Source organism: Mirounga angustirostris, unplaced genomic scaffold, assembly GCF_029215605.1.
Source record: "Mirounga angustirostris isolate CCGP_5_RB_7025 unplaced genomic scaffold, mMirAng1.0.hap1 SCAF_7, whole genome shotgun sequence".
Taxonomy (NCBI): Eukaryota; Metazoa; Chordata; class Mammalia; order Carnivora; family Phocidae; genus Mirounga; species Mirounga angustirostris.
This window is the reverse complement of record NW_026991715.1, coordinates 27641588-27662202: the sequence shown is the minus strand read 5'-3', so window position 1 is coordinate 27662202 and position 20615 is coordinate 27641588. Positions and strand designations below refer to the sequence as shown.

The following is a 20615-nucleotide window of genomic DNA, read 5'->3' as shown; positions in this document are numbered from 1 at the left end:
GCTCAGTCAGTTTACCGTCCGACTCTTGATTTCGGCTCAGGTCATGATCTCGGTCATGGGATCGAGCCCCATGTTGGGCTCTGTACTCAGCAGGGAGTCTGCCCGAAATTCTCTCTCCCCCTCTGCCCCTCCCCCTGTTCCCATGCACGCTCTCTCTCAAATAAATCTTCAAAAAATAAAATAAATATGTAAGTTTTTAAAAAAAGGAAGCAACCGCAGGTCCAACAAAAACAGACTAATTAAAGAGATTTCATTACATGCATAACCGGAATACTCTGAAGCCACTGAAAAGAATGAAACCCTTCTCTACCACTAAGGAAGATAAGGAAGATAAAATGTCTAAAATTTATCAAAAGAAAAATGAAACTAAAAAAGGATATATATACACATTTACTTGGGTACACAAAAATCTCTGGAAAGATGTGTAACCAAGTAATAAAACTCCTAACATCTGGGAAGAAGAAACTTCCTTCTAGGTAAGCAAAGGGTGCTGAAGCTTCCCATACACGCTTTTGATTTTTGAACACCAGGGCTACTATTACCTTTCCAAAAAAATAAAGTTTATGTTTTAACAATATCAACTTATAAATAAAGCAAAATACGCCCAGGCTCTATTTATACAGCAATTAGACATAGCACAATAGCAAGAGCTAGGGCAGCGAATGTGCAGTGGAGTTTGTATAGGGGCCAGAGCCGGCTATCCTTAGAGAGGCCTGATGAAAAGGTTAGCTCTTTCCCAGCATAGAGGAACTTAAGTGATAAACAGGTCACTAAATTAAAGAAAAATCTCCCTAAAAGACAAGAGTGGCTCACTACACCTAAACTGTTTGTACAACATAATTTATGCTACATAGCTACTTTCCTTCTGGGAGTCTAGAATTTTGGTATGGATTAGGCACAAGGTGCCTATATGACTGACCTCCAGTTAGAAACCCTGGACTCTGAGGCTCAGGCAGAACTTGCCTGGTGTTCTGTATGTCACGTGTTATCACAACTTGTCGCTAGAAGAATTAAGTGCTTGCAGTATGACTCCCCTGGAAGGGGACTCTTAGAAGTTTGTGCCTGGTTTCCTCCAGAAACTGCCCTGTGCCTTTCCCTTTGTTGATTCTGCTTTGTATCCTTTCATTGTAATAAATCTTAGCCATAGGTATGGCTATATGGTGAGTTCTACAGATTCTAGCAAGTCACTGAAATTCAGTACAGTCTTGAGGACCCCTAATACATGACTTAATACATCACCTTTTAACTTGATCTCAAAAGCTGGAAAAGCCACTCGGGCATTCTGCCATTGTACGTACATAAATTTCACTTCCATACTGAGCATAATTGAGAATCAAAGTTAGAGCACTAGGTGGGGGAAGTGGGTACAAATCTGAAAATATGTTAGGGCAAGACAAATGCATCTAAGAAACACAGAGCCTGCAATGAATAGGAGCTCTTAAGAAAAGTAGCACTTTTATTCTTTGGATCCCCGGAATACAACACAACCATAATCCAATTCTTCCTGACAAATATCAGTTCTACTGTACTAGATAGCCAAGAACCAAGGAATCTATCAGACAACAGACTGCAAAGTAAAAGTCACCTAACAGCCCTTGCTTTGCTGATGAATACACCAATAGGAAGACAAAAGAGACCACAGAACTAAGATACTAATATAACAACTGCAGAATGAGGAGATTCAGTTGCAAAGCCAATACATCCACCCAAATTTCAACAGTTCCTAAGGACTCCATCAGGCTTCCATCTTAACAGGAATATGCAAAAGACAAGACTAGTCTACTGCCGCCTTGCCTTTAGTTCTAAATACAGGGCAAGCAAAAATAAAATATGGACATTGAAATGAAGAAAATAACATTTCTAATTGTGAATATTCAAATTCAACAAACAAGTGGCTATCACGTGCCAGGCCCTCTGCAAGGTGCTAAAAGGAATCCAGGGGGGAAGTGGGCTCTGAGGTAAGCCTTCAAATAGGAAAAATAGAGAAGAGCTAAGTAAAAACTAGGGGGCAGAAAAGAATACTCAAGAAAATGAAGACTAGGGCACCTGGGTGGCTCAGTCGTTAAGCGTCTGCCTTTGGCTCAGGTCACGATCCCAGGGTCCTGGGATTGAGCCCCCCATCGGGCTCCCTGCTCGGCGGGAAGCCTGCTTCTCCCTCTCCCACTCCCCCTGCTTGTGTTCCCTCTCTCGCTGTCAAAAAAATAAATCTTTTAAAAAAGAGAGAAAATGAAGACTAGTTTGATAAATTCTTAAAATAATCCCTATAACCGAAGGCAAAAAGCAATTCTATTTGCAACTGACAAAATTCTTCTCTCTGCTTCTTCACTTAAGTTCCCAATAAAACGCAGGGATCAAACTCACCGAAACAACACAGTCCACAACAGGCTTCTTAAGAACACTTTCTGCTGTCTCCTTCAGTTTGGACAAAAGCATGGCAGTCACCTGCTCCGTAGTAAAACTTCGCTCTTCCTCCATATATTTCACCTACAATAAAACAACAAAAAGGATCTAGACTTATTCCAGTTTTCCATGACCTAAAAGCCATTTAAAATGAGCAATTTTCATCATCAATGGATCACTATCTCAAGAAGGAACTGAAGAACACTCGTCTGGGAAGCAAAAACAACTTGAAGGTCACTTGTAGCTTTTTAACATGTTTATCAAACATGAATACCTGCAGATAAGGACCATTATGAAACAGTATGCTGTGACCACCAACAAAAGCTCAGATCACCTGTGAAGAAGCAAACTGGGAGTGCTCACCATGGCCCAACACTGCACCTCCATAAAGAGGTCTGGTGGTGGACACTCTGCCACCTGGAATACTATGTGGGTTTTACTTTGTTTACCATGTTGACTTTATGATCATTTCCAAAATTAGGATCCGATCTAGCCTGAGGTCAGAGTTTTTGTCAGTTTGTTTACTGCTGTAGGCCCAAGACTTAGGACAAACCAGACATAATAAGTACTTGAATTAAAGGATAAATGAATAAAGCTTCAAGATACCCTACCCCGCATAAAAGCGTGCAACTTGGAAAAGGGCTCCAAACTTGAAATGCTGAAAGACTGGCTAAGACAAGCCCCATCCCACATGCCCACAGTCCCCAAATGCAATCCACACCTTGAAAACAGAACTCTCTTCTTCCAGCTGCTGCTCCAAGTGAACCTGAGCACCACCTTCTCCTAAACTCCTGAAGTCTTCGCTCCCCAGCCCAATCCTAATTTATCCTGGTTCACAGTCTAGTAGTCCCTCACTTTACTGCACGATGAACATGGGAAAGCGCCCCTCCCCATGAGCCTCTTCTTCCATGCTATCTGCTTAATTCTTAGTCTACTGCTCCACTCCTGTACTTGGACCCACTTGTTCCCCGGATCTTCTCCCTAGTCTCTTCCTCCTTTGGCTCTTGCAATGCTTTGGACTAAATCTGCCAATACCTAATGCTATTTCTTTCCTGACTGTAAGTATCCTCCATCTACTCACAACCTTTTTTTCCCTTTTTCCCTCCCCTGTACTCCAGATTTATCCATTACCAGCCATTCAAACTGTTCTGAGATTATTGCCACAGATATCCTAAGTAAACCCAGTCAGCGATCATTCTTCCATTATCAGAATTCTTCACTTCTAAATTCACCTGAGTTCTCAACAGCACAACTCACTACCTTTTTCTCACAGTTCTCATCATCTCTTGGATTTTGAGCCTGGTCCCACAATCCTGACTTCTCCAACTGCGGTATCTCAAACACCAAATCTCCCCTTGCTAAACTCAGTTGCCTCTTTTGTAGGATCAGTTCACTGCATGCTTCACAAACTCTTCTAGATGTCCCAGAGATATCAAAGACTAAATTCCCTTTCCCCCAAAAGAACAACACCTCTTTCCAATCTAAGTCCTATTGTCAAGAGTATGACCATACATCTGATTAGTGACTTTAAAGTGTTAAGTTCTTTGCTTGGTATTCCAAAAGTCGTTCACTAAAATCACACCAGAAAGACTGCTCCATCAGTAACAATACAAGCAGCAATGGCAATGTTAACTTCAAACCACCACTACCCATCTGTCCAACGCATTTTAACAGTGCCACCTATCACTCCCAGTCAAAATACAGAGCATTCAAAAAAGGCCAAATGGTCTTTCCTACCAAAACCTTCTCCTAGACACTTGTAAACATTTTCACTACAACTTGAACTCAGAATGGTAGAGAGATATATTGACCTGATATAATAAAACACTGTATTTTAATCCTAAGCCATCACTTTGAGACCTTACCTTTATACCCGTTAATCCAGTGGGCAGCTGCACAATGTCATACGCAAGGTTAGATTTTTCTGCTTCCACAAATGGATCAGAGAATGCTCGGCCATGGAATCTTTTAAATCCTTGGACTGTGTTCTTTGCATTAGAAATTACCTAAAGAGAAAGAACATGAGAATCAGAGTGAAAAGACTAAGAGCAATTAAATTAGGGGGAAAAAAAATTCAACAGCCTCAGATTAAACTAGCATCATTTTAACTCCACAAGGTTTCCTTTTGAGTTTCATTTTCTTTAGCACTACACCTTTCTGTATGATGCCTGCTCGTGTGTGAAGTGAGGAATAATGGACTTGTACAGACCACAGTGGCAGGGATGGGCACTAGAGCCCAACTTGTCCTACTTCTCCATGAAGATGGGGCACTGTACATGTACGAAGGTATTCTTCTGTTCTTAAACTTCTAATTAACATTTACATAAAATGAGCTTTAACTTTTAAAAACTACCATAATTTGTGATTCAAACTTTCCAGGAGTCATTTTGGCAATATCAATTCAGAAATTCTAGTGAAAGAAACTTTACAGGAAAAAAGAGGACAGTAAGTACATAAAGATAAATGTAAAAAGACAGTGACCAAATATTATTTACAACAGCAGAAGACTGGAAACAGCCTGGATGGTTAATTAACAGGAGAATGGGTAAATAAATGATATATCTGTACAGTGGGTAACATTATTTTAGAACGTTGGAAGACAAGTATCTATATGCTATGATCTCACTTTTGGAGTGGGGGAAGCATTTAAATCTGTAGAAAGAGTACAAAAGGTTATACGTTAAGATACTAACAGTGATGTTTGGATAAAGGTAGCACATGTAACTTCCAAATTTCTTTTACTTTTATAAGAACTGCAGAGCTCCTCTGCATCAGCTGTGTTATAAAGCACACAGAAGTCTTTCATAAAACAATGTTAGGCCCCCAAAATCGGGCCCTACTTCAGAAGGCTGCCAAGCAGAAACTCAGTACCAGAATAACTATGTTATCCTAGAACTAGGCAGCTGGTTTAGTACAATAACTATTCTCAATAATGAAAGCAAGTTTAAAAAGAGCTCACTGCAATTTTAGAAGACATTTCAAACTAGCTCTGTACTTGCTATCTACTGCTTCCTAATGAATCTTTGACTTCTTGAAAATAAGATTATAGAACAAAACACCCAATGTAATTAAAAATCAATGGGCTAAGCACCATTTTCTTAGGCTTTTTATTTATTTATTTTTTTAGCAATCTCTACACCCAACATGGGGCTCAAACTCATAACCCCAAGATCAAGAGTCACATGCTCTTCCAACTGCATCAGCCAGGCACCCCTGGACTTTTATATTGTAGGCCCCGCCTAGTCCAGAAAAACAGACAGTTATTCATTCTATATGGTGCTCCAGGCTGAACCATAAAAAGGTCAAATATGCAACTCCTTAATTTTACAGCAACCTCAGACACTCAAAGCAACAGAACTCTTGGGGTTCTGCTGCTCTGGTTACTTAGAAACCAACAAATAATGTTAGGTTCCTGTTTTATAAAGTAAACACATAAATGTCAAGTGTGCTTCTACGAGTACACTTTCTTGAGAACCTAGATTAACAAGATCAAATCTACAAACAACAGTGACTCTAAGTATGCGTAAGATGAAAACCCCAAGAGACAGACTTTAAGGAACATATAAAATATAGAGGAATAAGCAAGCCTTGCTTAAACAAGATCTGGACAAAATACGTAACAGTAGTTTGCATTAAATAAATTATACTGTTCATGCTATTTTATCTTTTTTTTTAAGTAGGGTCCACACCCAGCGTGGAGCCCAATGTGGGGTTTGAACTCACAACCCTGAGATCAAGATCTGAGCTAGATCAAGAGTCAGACGCTTAACCAACTAAGCCACCCAGGGGCCCCTGCTCATGCTATTTTAAAAAGCTATTTGCTTCTCACTCAAGCACACAAGACTAGGATCAGGCAGGGACTGCCGTATTAGGCACATAATGGGGACTGAAATAGTTGAAGGGAAAGATGGACAAAGCAGAGAAGTAAGTCATTTTAGGGAAAAAAACCAAAACTCTACCTGGCTTTTAGCTGCTGCTCCAATTGAACGATTCTTAGGACCAAAAGAAATGCAAGCCCTAGGGGAAAAAAAAAAAAAACATTTAAGCATCAAACCTTACTGCAACATTACATCCAACAGGATTACATCGCCACAGCAAGGAACTTTTCTGAGTCTTAGCTAAAAAGCCACATATTGTTAAGGCACACAGGAAGTCTATGATTCTGTTCTCTCCGCTGAGTAAAACTGTCCATGAGAATGGCTGGCCTCTTAGAAAAATGGGAGTCCTGTCAATTAGATGTTGAAGTACAAGTCTGATGTGTTAACCATCTGTCTAGAATACTACAGAGAAGTGATCTAGCCAATCTCCACTATTCTCTTATTCTTCAAGTCTAGTGCTCAAAATCCCAATACAAAGTAACGTACCCTCTTACCAAAACATCAATAAAATGTTCTTGCTTTTTCAAACAGCTTATAACTTGACCTAGAGAATAGTCTATAAACTATGAGAACTCTTGTCCTACTATATATTAGTAAAAAATTTTCCAGAACTAGCTTCCAAGGACTCACAATTTCTTTTTTTAATTTCATCTTTTTTAGTAATCTCTACACCCAACCTAGGGCTCAAACTCACAACCCCAAAATCAAGAAGACTCGCATGCTCCTCCCAGCGGAGCCAGCCAGGCACCGCAAGGACTCAAAATTTCCGACAATGAACTTCATTCCCACTTATGAACATTCTTCCAAATCACCAATTCATACACTGCCTGCCAGTTTGATGTACTTGCAGCTTCTTTTAGAAAGCAAAACTGAAACCTGCTCACAGGTATAGCTACTTTAAAACACCATTTTTAAGCTTAAAAAGTCAGTTATATTGGAATTGATACTTTCACTAGCATGGCCCCTATGCTTCCCCATAGGTTTTTCATTCTAATTAATCCCTCTGGAGCCCTGCCCTACATTCCCTCTACTCCCATGTATTTATCACCTCCCTTTCCAGGGGCTGCTTTCTTTCAAGCTAAAGATCAAATTCATCCCAAAGAACCCAAAATATCCTTAAAGACAAAACTAAATCCTAAACAGAGTCTATTTTCTCCTGAATCCAGTAAAACCTTCTCTTCTTCCTACTTTAATAACAATGACTGTACAAATTGCTATGTGTATTATCTCATTAAATCTTCAAAAGCACCCCATCTTATCCCTCTTTTATAGGAAAAAAAACTGAGTCCAAAAAGGTTTTAGTAAGTAAATTTACCCAGCATCTCAGAATCTGGAAGCAGTGGAGTCAAGACTCTAGACCATTTCCCCATACTTTACACTCTAGCTTTGGCCCTTTCTATCTGCCCTAGATCCCTAGTTCTTCCAATTTAGAGTAGTAAGCTCTGGAGCCATAATGCTTTGGCCCAAATCTCACTACATTAGATGATCTACTGAGAATTATTTTATTTAAATAAACTTACTAGCCCTGTGCAATCTGCCAGAATGCTAGGCCTCTCTGTGCCTCAGTGACCCTTTCCACCCAAAAGGGTAAGAACCCCTGTGAGCCAATCTCCCAGAGCAGCTGCAAGTAGCTTTGCACTGTATAAATATGGCACAGCCTGGGATCTCGTTAGATTTGCTCTGACCCCTAAACTCTACAGGCCCAAAATGTGCTGGAGGTAGCCTCTGAGAAACACAGGTGGTCAAGCTTAGCCTTTCTGCATATATATATACCCCTACTCACTAATATTTTTTTTAAATATCCTCAATACCAAGTAAATGTCTCTCCTATCAAAGCTCATACTGCCCTTTAGGAAACTGCCAAAGACAATCTTACCCACTCCTTTCACCCTCTCCATTCCAAAAAGGCCTTCTAGCCTAAGCCTAATGATTGGTAAACTCACATCTTTTCTAAAAGCCACCAGATCCCACCAACACCTCAATCCCAACATAATTACAAGGCAACGTTATTTATCTTCCATTGTACCCTGCAGCCCCTTCTTCAAACCTTCATCTCATCAAAACAACTGCTGGCTCTAACAATAAAAAAGACTAATGTTCCCAAGCTTATTATATGTCCTGTGGAAGGTTAATTTTCTCTTCTACCCAGTAACTCTGAAGCGGTCTTACTTGTAATTACCTTTCAAACAAAACCAGTAACCGACAAAGCCCAGATGCTTTACTGTGGAACCTAAGGCCTTGTACCATCCCAATCCCAACCATACTTTTCACCTGCATCTCAGGCACAGTGAACCAACACAAGTTAGTCGTCCCATCTTCCTGCTTTGCTCAGACCACTTTGCCACCTGAAATGCTCTGGTCCTTCTATATCTCACTCATTCTCCAGCAGTATTACCCACTTTGTGAGGCCTTCCCAATGGCCCTCAAGTAAAACTCAAATCATTTTTATCTCTTAAAACTTACTAGAATTGGATACAGAATGCCTCCATCTCAACGAATGTTCTATTGTACAGAGTGGCTCTAGGTAATATTCTCCCTTGAAGTCTGGTAACATTTTTATTTAGTTTTAAAATCTACATCTGCCTTAAAGTAATAAGAATTGCTTTGTACATCTTGAAAAGCTAAATAAAGTTTGTCTCAGTTCAAATTATAACTGACCCTTGAACAACACTGATTTGAACTTTGGGGGTCCGCTTATAACATGGATATTTGTGATATGGTACTGTAAATGTACTTTCTCTTCCTTATTATTTTAATAACATTTTTTCTCTAGCTTACTTTATTATAAGAATATAGTATATAATACATGTAACATACAAAATGTGTTAATCAACGGTTTCTGTTATCAGTAAGGCTGCCAGTCAACAGTACGCTACGGTAGTTAAAATTTTGGTTAGTCAAGTTATACGTGGATTTTCGACTACGCAGGAGATTGTCACCCGTAACCCCAAAATTGTTCAAGAATCAACTATACTCATTCTTTTGTTGGCTCATATACACACACATTATAGTTGCCACTTCTTACAAAATAATCGAGCATCACTACTGGAATGTCCATCTTCAGCACCCGATATAGCGGGCAGACAAGGCTGCAGACAAGGCCCAACTCCTACAAAGTATGGGGAAGGGCCACACCTTCCTTACCCTGTCATAAGAAAACATCAATATCCTATCACTACAAAGCAACTCTCACTTTTTTTTTTAAAGATTTTATTTATTCATCTGAGACACAGAGAGAGAGAGAGAGAGCATGAGCAGGGAGAGAGGCAGAGGGAGAGGGAGAAGCAGGCTCCTTGCTGAGCCAGAAGCCCGATGTGGGGCTCGATCCCAGGACCCTGAGATCATGACCTGAGCCGAAGGCAGACGCTTAACCTTCTGAGCCACCCAGGTGCCCCGCAACTCTCACATTCTAAAAAAATCCTGTAACAGTATGCCTATTGTGCTGAAGAAAGAAATCCTTAGCATTTCCACTTGGCCATCAACTTTACTGATTTGAATACATGTGCAGTAAAAAGAGCTCAGACTGTAGAATCAGTATGAGTCTGTCCAAATCCCTTCTCTGCCTTTCTAGCTATGTGAATTCTCTGTTGCTTAATCTCTCTGAAATTCTATCTGCTCAACTCTAAAATGGGGAAAATTAGGGCACTGGCCTCAGCAGCGGAGAGCAGCAGAAGGCCACAGTGGTGGGAAGATGGTTCCTTCTCCTACCAACACAAGATCACTCTGATGAGAAGTCCAACGATCATGCTAAAGAGAAAGGGGCCCCCAAGGAGTGGAGCAGGAAGGATGGCGACAGGGATAAAACTCGGAAGAAGCAGAGCCCTAGCAGGGATGGCAGCAGCACCAGGTCCTGGTCCAGCTCTACCTCCAGCACCAGCACAGGCCTGAGCAGTGCCTCAAGCTCCTCTTCTGCATGCAGCCGCTGGGGGAGTTCCAGCATGTCCTACAGCTCCAACTCCAGCAGCTCCTCTAGCTCAACCAGTACCTCTGGGTGCTGGCATGACAACAGCTGGCGTTCAAGCTCCAAATCCAAACCACCCAAAAGAGATGAAAAGTCCTTCCCCTAAACCAGCCAAGGTGTACATTCGGAGGCTCACTAGGAACGTGGGCAGGGACCACATCAGGGAGATAGATACTCTCCACCTCTGGGAAAATTAATAGGATTGACATGCCTTTAAAAGGATGTCCCCCCAATCTTTCTAAAGGCTAAGCACACATGGAGTCAGACGATCCAGATGAAGCCAACAAGGTGCTGAAGGACATGGACAGAGGACAAATCGATGGCCAGGAGGTCACTACCACCACTGTGCTGGCTCCCAGGCCTGTGCTGGCTCCCAGGCCTACGCCGCCCCCCAGGCAATTTATCCCTCCTGGGAAAATGCTGCCACCACCCCACCCCCCGCCGTGGCACCAGTCACCCCCGCGGATGAGACTGAGTTCCCTGAGGGGCAGTCCCCCTGGCTGCTGCGGCCACAGTAGCCACTGCAGCTCCAATTCCTCCCAATAAACAGAGCCACGGAAGCTCTGTGCCCTGGAACTTCTATCGCGTCCACTTCACTTTGGTCACTTTTCTAGCCAAAGGAAGATTGGTGAGAAACAAATTCCTCACTCAGGAAAGGTTTTGAAGAGAGTAACTGAGACATACTCTCTGAGAGCAAAGTTCCGGCTGCAGGAGTGTTACTGGGTTGGGGTTGCGCCTATAAAGATGCTCTCCAGCTTTCTGGCTAATGCTCCCACATTTTCAGTTTCTGAGAGAGTCAATTTGGTAGCAAAGCCAGCAGGGACAAACAGGGTAGCAGTGTGGCCCCAGCCTGCGGGTAGGACTTTCATTTCCACAAATGACTGAGGACTAGTCTGGTGGCCTGATCATGGCCTTGCCTGTTGGTCTTTTCCTGACAGTGTCTCAGGAAAATGCAACTGCTGTTCCTGCTAGCCTGGCCCTGCTCCCCTGCCCCCATCCTCTTGCAACTTCTAGGATCAAACACCCCATGTTAGTTACTGAAAATGGTTCTATTTTTACACGTACTAATGCACACACAACCACATCCCAGGTCTCCTTTTCTCTCTAAAATTGGCGAGCAAGTTGAGAGCTAGCTCTGCAGGGTCATCACGGACCCCTCTGTTGCAGCTGTTATTCATGGGGGTCTTGCAGGTTACCTTGGCAACATGAACACTGCTTTTTTGGCTTTTATTGTATAGTCAGTACTATCAATTGTTTGAGTTTTATAAACTTCTAGCATTTTAGGCACTGTTATGTTTATACTTTGTTGGTGCAGACTAAAAGGACTGTGTTGAATAAACCAGGGATTTGAATGCAGATTGGGGAAAACAAAAAATAAAAATAAGGGCGCCTGGGTGGCTCAGTCCGTTAAGCGACTGCCTTCGGCTCAGGTCATGATCCTGGAGTCCCTGGATCGAGTCCCGCATCGGGCTCCCTGCTCGGCAGGGAGTCTGCTTCTCCCTCTGACCCTCCCCCCTCTCATGCTCTCTCTCATTCTCTCTCTCGCAAATAAATAAAAAATTTAAAAAATAAATAAATAAATAAATAAAAATAAAAATAAAATGGGGGAAATTACAGCACCTACCTCATATACCTGCTGTAAAAATTAAATGTGTTGATCAACTTTTTTTTTTTTTTTTTTTTTAGAGCGGGGTAGGGGTAGAGGGAGAAGGAGAGAGAATCTTAAGCAGGTTCCACACCCAGCACTGAGCCGGACGCAGCAGTAGGAACTGCTTTGTACATCTTGAAAAGCTAAAGAAAAGTTCAAATTATAGCTCAGACCTGACATCGTGACCTGAGGTGAAACCAAGAGTTGGACACTTAACCAACTGAGCCACCCAGGTGCCCCTGTGTTGATCCCCTTTTAAAGGGTTTATATCAGAGACTGGCGTATCATAAATAGTAAAATACTAGTCATTATTATTGCTCCACTGAAGCCCTGGTTTGAGTTCCATACAAAAATATACCAACTAGTTTGCTATGAAAGTTCTGCTTCACCTTCTCAAGCTATCCATTAAAACCTAGTCAGTCATCTTCAAAATCATCTACCCATGAGGAATAAAAAGTCCTACTTTCATTCACAAAGAACTGAATGAGGGTCAACATGTCAAACAGCACAAATTGAAGGGTTTTTAAAAATAAAAGCTTACACAAAGAAACCTAACATTTAAATGTGAAGAAAGGCCAAAAGATGAAGTCAAATATTAGAGCCCGTTTTAGAACCTAGTCCAGTGCTTTCTAGCTGGTATAAGCTCTATGCAAAAAATTAGAAAACAAGAAGTATGACAAAGGAAAGAAACATTTGTAATTCCACAACCACCACCCCCACCATGGATGGCCACCATTAGCATTTAAGTAAATATTCCTATGCAATTCTAATAAATACAATAAATCCTAAAAAAAAATAATAAGCTAAATACCCTCAATTCAGTTTGTCTCTCCTCAACATACGATCTGAAAAATCTAGAGAGGCTGAATTATTCCACTAGGATTTTTACATGGAACAAGGATGGAACAAGATATTAAAAAGAAACTTACCTACTACTCCCCACTCACCAGCAACTTCCAAAATTTGCACATAGCATGCATCCAATCGTTATCTATGGCAGGAAGCCTCTCTTCAACCAAGCAGGTCCAGCTCCCATATGCTGGGCAGTGTGCTTAGCAACCTACACTTGATTTTCCCAAATACTCAGAGAAAAGAACTATTACTGTCCAATTTTATAAATGAAAATCTGATTCAAGTCAAGTTAATGCATCCAGAAACATAACTGGTAAATATAAGCATCCAAGATTCAAAATCAGGACTACTGGACTCCAAATCCCATATATACCTATTTTTGTACTGCCTGGCAAACCAATTAGATTCATTCCTACTTCTATACCTTCACTTAGACCATCCCAAACTTTTCATCCATGTATTTTAATCCTATGTGCTCAAGTCCCACCCCTGCCTTTCCTCGTCACTCCACCCCCCACAAATGTAACCTCTCCTCTGCACTGACACTTTGTCTGTACTTAATAACCCATCCATGATTGTTCTTATTCTGTTTACCACTACTTTATATCATTCATATTTCTAAATAGAATGGTTACATCTCTAGAAAGCAGAAATCTTTATCTTACACTTCCTCTCTATGCCACACAATTCCAAGTCAATGCTGCTAAAAACAGACACTTGCTAATTGACTGGCATTACTTGTCCTCCACTCCCAAATACAGGTTGGTATTACAGGAAGTTAATTCAAATTAAGTTCAAGACTCCCTTGTTCTAATCGTTAAGCTGTAGAAATCATCATCTTTTTAGGCCAGAGAATAACACTGTTCTCCCTTTCATGGGTAAGAGATACTACTGACCAAATACTTATGCACATTCTAATGGGATGTTACGAACAGCTGCAATGAACACAGATCCTTAAAAGGCACAGTTTCATGTTTATAAGAATGCTCTCGGGATATTTAGAACAGCTGCTGCTCTAATTCTCTTTCTTAACCTATATAAGAAAATGAGTTTATCAGAGAACCCACAATAATACTGAGACTATCAAATAAAAGATTTAAGCAAAACTGGCATGGAAAAGATTACATTAGTCAGAGTTATCCTCTTACTGCCTTAGCCCTGAACTAGAAAGTACCCCAAAAAACTGACATCAAACAGACCGAACAACTCACACTTAATGATACACAGTTCCTAAAGCACAGCAAATTCTCCAATCAATAAGATTTACATATTTTTTTAAACATTTTATTTATTTATTTATTTGACAGAGAGAGAGCGCACAAGTAGGCAGAGCAGCAGGCAGAGGAGGAGGGAGAAGCAGACTCCCCGCGGAGCAGGGAACCCAACGCGGGACTTGATCCCAGGATCCCAGGATCATGACCTGAACTGAAGGCAGCCGCTTAACAGACTGAGCCACCCAGGGGCCCCAAGATTTGCATATTAAAAGCTATAAATTATGAACCCTTCAGGCAAAGTTCAATAATTTTATTTTTATTATCCCAACATACAGTCCATTAATGAGGAGGATTAATAAAAAAAATTTGTATTTTTTAGGTAGTAACAGCAATACTAGAAAATACTTGGGCAATATCTACTGTGTCCGGCTTTATCTTAAACACTTTATATAGTTCTAGCCCATTATAATCTTCACAATGCCCAGTGAATCACTTATCTTCCTGTTATAAATTAACCCCTTAAATTTGTATAAAGTATCCTGGCAACAATACTTTAAGAACATAGAGTTGACCCTTGAACAATACAGGTTCGAGATGTGTGGGTCCACTTATGCATGGATTTTTCAATACAAAACAGTAGTATAAATGTATTTCCTCAGGGCGCCTGGGTGGCTCAGTAGTTAAGCGTCTGCCTTCGGCTCAGGTCATGATCCCAGGGTCCTGGGATGGAGCCCCGCATCGGGCTCCCTGCTCTGCCGGAAGCCTGCTTCTCCCTCTCCCACTCCCCCTGCTTGTGTTCCCTCTCTCTCTGTCAAATAAATAAATAAAATCTTTAAAAAAAAAAAATGTATTTCCTCTTATGATTTTAATAACATTTTTTCTCTAGCTTAAGAATACAGTACAGAATACATATACAGAATATGTATCAATCGACCACTTACATTATCAGTAAGGCTTCTGGTCAACAGTAGGCTACTAGTGGTTGAATTTTTTGGAGAGTCAAAAGTTTTTATACACAGGTTTTCAACCACACAGAAGTCAGTGCCCCTAACCCCCACACTGATATACAGGGTCAACTGTATATTCTTTGCCCTAGCGAATTCAAGTCTGGAACTCTATCCAACAGAAATAAAAATATTAACAAGTAAATCCAAGTGTAAAAGACTACTGTTCAATTAACTACTTGTAATTACAAAAGTTAGAAATAACCTGTTTGAAAAAAAAATGTTTCAGCCATAATAAAGAATATTACACATTTAAGAAGGTAGGTTCATTATTTACTGACTCTGAAAGAAATCTAAAGTATATGTTAAAGAAAATTTACAAAATATAGTATGATCCTATTTGTTCAAACATACCCACCCCCCACAATGTATATTTGTAGAAGTCTGGAAAAAGGTACAGAAGCATACACAGCAAACAGCAAATTATGAGGACAAGAAATCTCAGCACTTTAGTGTTTTTATTGTTACAACAAACAAATATCTTGTTAAGTCAAGAAAAAAATGTGTTAATTTAGGAAACCCAATTGAGAACCTAATGACGAAGTTCCTGTCGATTAGTCCACAAATTTTGTATACAAGATTGTATTTTAGCTCTTAAATGATTCTAAGGAACTACTTTCATAACTTCTACAATTAGACTTATGAAGGAAAATGGTGTAAGCAATTTGAACTTTAGTTAACAAATCAATTTTCCTTTTCTTTGAATCCAAAACTCAAGATCCTACTGCTGTACTTAGCTCTACACAACATGTAAACACATTTATTTCATAGGAATACTTTTCTTGCACAAGTTAGGTATCAGATGTTAATCTTCCAGTTAACCAAAAAGTAACTACTTTCACCTTTCGCTCTCTCAAGGGCAGCTAATAGACAATTTCATCTCTTCAAATTCCTAATATACTGTTTTATTAGGACCTAAGTCCATGAAAATAGTAATATAAACAATTCACACACAGAAATTATTTAAATAATTCATTTCTACCCTATAAATTGTTCTTTTTGGAAAGTATGGCCCAATTCTTCAGTAATGTTTGGCACTCCATTAACATTTTCATTCCAAAGCTTTAAGGCTGTACCCTTTCTACTGTAATAATCCCACTAAAAATAGGTTTCTCATCTTATTCCAAAGCCTATGATCAAATTCGTCAACATGGATGCTCCTAAATTAAACCTCCAAAGTTTACCTCAAAGCCGCCCACACTTCCCTCCCCTGCTACTACACTAGTAGAGAACAACACCAACTCCCACATGGACTAAATACTGCCATAACCTAAGTAACACCCTGCTTCCTCTCTTCCCCTTCTCAGATAAATACATTCTCCACAAAAAAAGATAAACCATATTTTTAAAATTTACACTGGATCAACTCCCATTGCACCTAAATAAAAATCCTTAACATAATTTACAAAGTCCTGCTAACTCCTCTCCAATCCATCTCACACCATTCTTTCAAGTGGCTCAAGAGTAGTTATGATCTTCTCAGGCAGCCAAGTGTGCCAAGCTCTTCTGAATGCCTCACTCTTCCTCACTTGCTGTTCCTTCTGCCTTAACCAGCTCTTCCTTAGACCCACCCACCACCTCCATGTAAATTTCTACTCATCCTCCAGGTCTCAACTTAAATCACACTTCTTTAAGAGCACCTTTCATCTCCATCGTACATCTAATTTAAATCAGTTCCCCAGCCATCGTATTCTGTACTATCCCATGTGGACCTTAACCAGTTAGTAATTACATGTTTGTTTAGCATCTGGCTTTTTTCCACTACCCATTCCATGATGGCAGGATCTTGCTTATTTGTTCAGAGTACCTCCAGCGCTTTGCACAATGGCTGGCGTACTGGAGGCACTCAGTAGTTGCTAAAATAAAGCAAGCCTGTATTTGGTGAAAATTAAGAGTCTCTTCTGGACAAGAGTCAACCGGATCCTCAAAAAGTGAATCCAAATACTGTTAAAGCCACAATTTGAAATGAGATACTTCCATCACAGCCAACCCTCCAGAAACTAAATCTCATTTGCACTATGACACTAAAGCAAACCCCCATCATAGTCTCTGTGTACCTGAAACAAAAATCCACTATTCCGTAACTACTACAAAAATCAACCTTTCCATTCCCATCTCCTACTTAGGAACTCCAAGAAAGAAATTTAAGCTAATCAAAATCATAGTTCAAAAATTACTCCAATGTGGGCGCCTGGGTGGCTCAGTTGGTTAAGCGACTGCCTTCGGCTCAGGTCATGATCCTGGAGTCCCGGGATTGAGTCCCGCATCGGGCTTCCTGCTCGGCAGGGAGTCTGCTTCTCCCTCTGACCCTCCTCCCTCTCATGCTCTCTGTCTCTCATTCTCTCTCTCTCAAATAAATAAAATAAAATCTTAAAAAATTTTAAAAAAATTTTTAAAAAGTAAACAAAAATTACTTCAATGTATGGTATCCCTGGAAGTTCCTGGAAAATATAAAACGTGGAGAAAACATAAAATCCCTTAAAGTATTTAAATAGTACTGTCTTTGGGCGCCTGGGTGGCTCGGTTGGTTAAGCGACTGCCTTCGGCTCAGGTCATGATCCTGGAGTCCCTGGATCGAGTCCTGCGTCGGGCTCCCTGCTCGGCGGGGAGTCTGCTTCTTCCTCTGACCCTCCCCCCTCTCATGTGCTCTCTCTCATTCTCTATCTCAAATAAATAAATAAAATCTTTAAAAAAAAAATAAATAGTACTGTCTTATCACAATTATGTAATGTATCTGGTCACCCATCACCTAGTCATTGAGGCAAATTTAATTCCAATTTGAAAAGATTAAACTTTTTTTTATGGAATTCACGGTAAAACTGTTGGCTAAAAAAAAAAAAGGAACATTAACAGAAAGAAAAGACAGGAACACTGTTAGTTCCAATATTGGGAATTCTCTTCCCTTTGGATGGAAATTATGTTCAAATCTAGGCAGGAAAAGGACCAAAAGTTAAATGCCTGACTCAGTGCACCACCCTTTTTGACTTCTTGGGAAAGACTATCTTTACAAAAGAAGAAAACTTGAATCTGGAGAGGAAGACGATATCAAATGGAAAATTAATGCTTAAATACTCAAACTTCAATGATTAAAAAAAGCTCAGTATACAATACCTTCTCTGGAATTACAAATTAGAACATAAAACCCACTATTAAAAACTATAAATATAGGGGGGACTGGGTGTGACAGCTAATGAGTACAGGATTTCTTTTGGACTGAGGAAAAGGTTTTTAAATTGATTGTGGGGCATAGTTGCAGCTTTGTGACTACACTAAGAACAATCGAACTCTACGATTTAAATGGGTTAACTGTACATTCTGTGAATTCTCTCTCAGTGAAACTATAACCTAATTGAGAAAGGGACATCAAACCACGTTTTAGGATCTGAGATGGATTTTCAGGGAAGCGCCTGGTCTAGGTCTAAAACAAGGGGCAGAAATTTTACAAGTGGAAGGGAAATGTTTTGAGTCTCTGGGCAGCAAAGATCACTGGAGGGAGCAATCTCGTTTGGCTACCCAACTGCGGGAAGGGTGACCAAAGTTAGGGGGAAGAAATGGGCCTTGGAACAGAAGCCCTTGAAGAGCCACGTGTCAAATAATAAGAGAACCTAGAAAATAATAAGCTTCTTAAAAGATTTTGCCCCAAAAGAGGATAATGGATTGAAAAGTACCTCTACAGTCAAAAGGAAGACTCTTTACCCAAGGAAAGACCTGAGTGAGTCATGATTTTTTAGAGCTCTGTCTATACTGGTCCCTTAACTTACTATAGGTTCTAGAAGTCAAAGTGAGCCCCTGAGTCATTCATTAACAATTGCGGCCAACACCCTGGTTGGAATGTATTAACTGTGAAAGTGGAACGCTGTTTGGTGTAGACGCGCAGAGAATGAAAGGAGAGAATGACCCAACATAGTTCAGCATACTAAAACGATGTGAAAAACCAACGTGAACGCAAACGTATCAAGACATTGACTTTATTAAGTACTTTTCTGGTAGCTGTGCCTTCCACGCGGAGCCCGAGCCTCTGGTGCTCCGGCTCCCTCTCTTCCGGGTGCTGCCCCGCCCCCACTCACGTGGGATTCTGGCCGCTCCATCTTCAGATCGCCGGCAAACGCCAGAACCCATTTAATTCAACTAACTTTTATTAAGCGCCTACTGTGTGCAAAGCTCCGAACTCTGGGGTAGGCTGAAAAAACGGCAGTACGCCCTGGGCCTGGACTCTGCCCTCTAAAAGAACTCGGTCCACTATACATCCCAGGCCTGCCTTCCCTCCAGCTCCCACCCATGCCCTCCGCTGATACGAGTACCAGCTCAGAGCCTTCACTCAACCGGCAGGCCACTGGGAAAAGGCCTCGCCGCTGGCGCAGACCCTCACGGCGAGTCGCGGCCACTAGTGACCTGACACCCAGCGGGGGGTCCTTACCCACCGGACCCTCGGTTCGCAACCGAGGTGACTCCCCGGTTCGCGTTCCCCAAGCCGCGAGGGTCGCAGACCAGCGCAAGCGCTACCTCCCCACCCCCCCACCCCCCGTGCACGCGGCCGGACTGGCCCACACTCACGGCGTGCAGCGGTCGCTGTACTCATTAGCGATCGTCTCGATGCCGCCGGCGCGGGCCACAGCGACGTAGCAGCTCTGGAAGCCCAGGTCTATGCCCACCACCGACATGGCGCCGGCTACAGTTCGGGCTCGAGCCCAGGTCCGGCCGGCGAAACAGGACACGGACCCCGGCGGGGCTGGCGCGCAGAGTGCGGGCCGCGTGGACCGGGGGGCCGGGGCTAGCGGGGGACGTGAGGGAGTCCTCGCGGGAAGTCCCTGGGAAGGGAGCGGCAGCGGAGAGCGCTGCTCAGGCCGGCTCCGGCTCAGCGGCCGCAGATGGGGCACCGGTAGCGGGGGCGGAGAAGCTCTCGAAAGATCTCGTCGCGACGAGAGTAAAGCTGTAGCGCTGCGAAGGAAAGGAATGTTCTCGCGAGACCCCGGCTCAGACGCTTTTCCCTCTGAGGTTCCGCCCCCAATTACGACAAGAGTACGTCACGTCCAGGCAAGAAAACCTCGGAAGGGACCCCGCGGCTGAAAGATGGTTGGGAGGCCAATTGAGCCTGCGCACAGAACCTGCTGCAGCGACTCCCCACGGCGGCAAAAAGCAGTGGGGCCTCTCCCCTTCCAGAAGAAAGTAGCCCAGCCGGCTGGAGGCAAACTACTGAAGAGGCGCCGTTGGCCTACTTCCGCCGGTTTTCTTTATCAAAGAAACTTCCGGCGATGGGACCTCTCGCGCCCCACTTTGTGTTGCGCTTCCAAAATGGAAGCGCAAGCTAATCTTCAAAGTCCAGAGAGCCCTCCCCTCTGGTCCCTAGGGTAGGTCCGCGGGTAGAGGACAAGGCCGCCCTTGGAATGTGGCCCTGAGGAGGGCCTTAGGTAGGGGCTCTCTCGAAGTCCAAGACAGCGCCCCCTCCGGCTGAGGGCAGGAATCCTCTCAGTCCCGCCGCCGTGGGTTTTTTCACTCAGCCTTGCCTCACCGTTCTCTAAGCCGCTCGCGTCCTTAGAGCCGACGGAGGGGCCAACGTGACTTAAACCTTGAAATCCCCAACCCGTTCCAAGCACCTGTCCTGAGCTGAACGCAAGAGACACAGATGGATGACACGCTACCTAGGTCGGTTCAGACCGG

General features: G+C 42.2%; 1 protein-coding gene and 1 pseudogene across 1 annotated transcript in view; one reads left to right on the top strand and one right to left on the bottom strand.

Annotated features, from left to right (window-relative positions):
* HSPA4 (heat shock protein family A (Hsp70) member 4) overlaps nt 1-19935 on the bottom strand; it is a 47323-nt gene extending 27388 nt beyond the window's left edge. Inside the window, exons 1-4 of the mRNA XM_045892588.3 lie at nt 19512-19935; nt 6360-6417; nt 4266-4406; nt 2362-2484 (exon numbers count right to left, since the gene is read on the bottom strand). Of these exons, the coding sequence (XP_045748544.2) occupies nt 2362-2484; nt 4266-4406; nt 6360-6417; nt 19512-19618 (429 nt within the window). The 5' untranslated portion in view covers nt 19619-19935. The remainder of the gene's footprint in view (nt 1-2361; nt 2485-4265; nt 4407-6359; nt 6418-19511) is intronic.
* Nucleotides 9970-10785, top strand: LOC123853720 (RNA-binding protein with serine-rich domain 1-like; annotated as a pseudogene).
* Nucleotides 19936-20615: the final 680 nt, after the last annotated feature.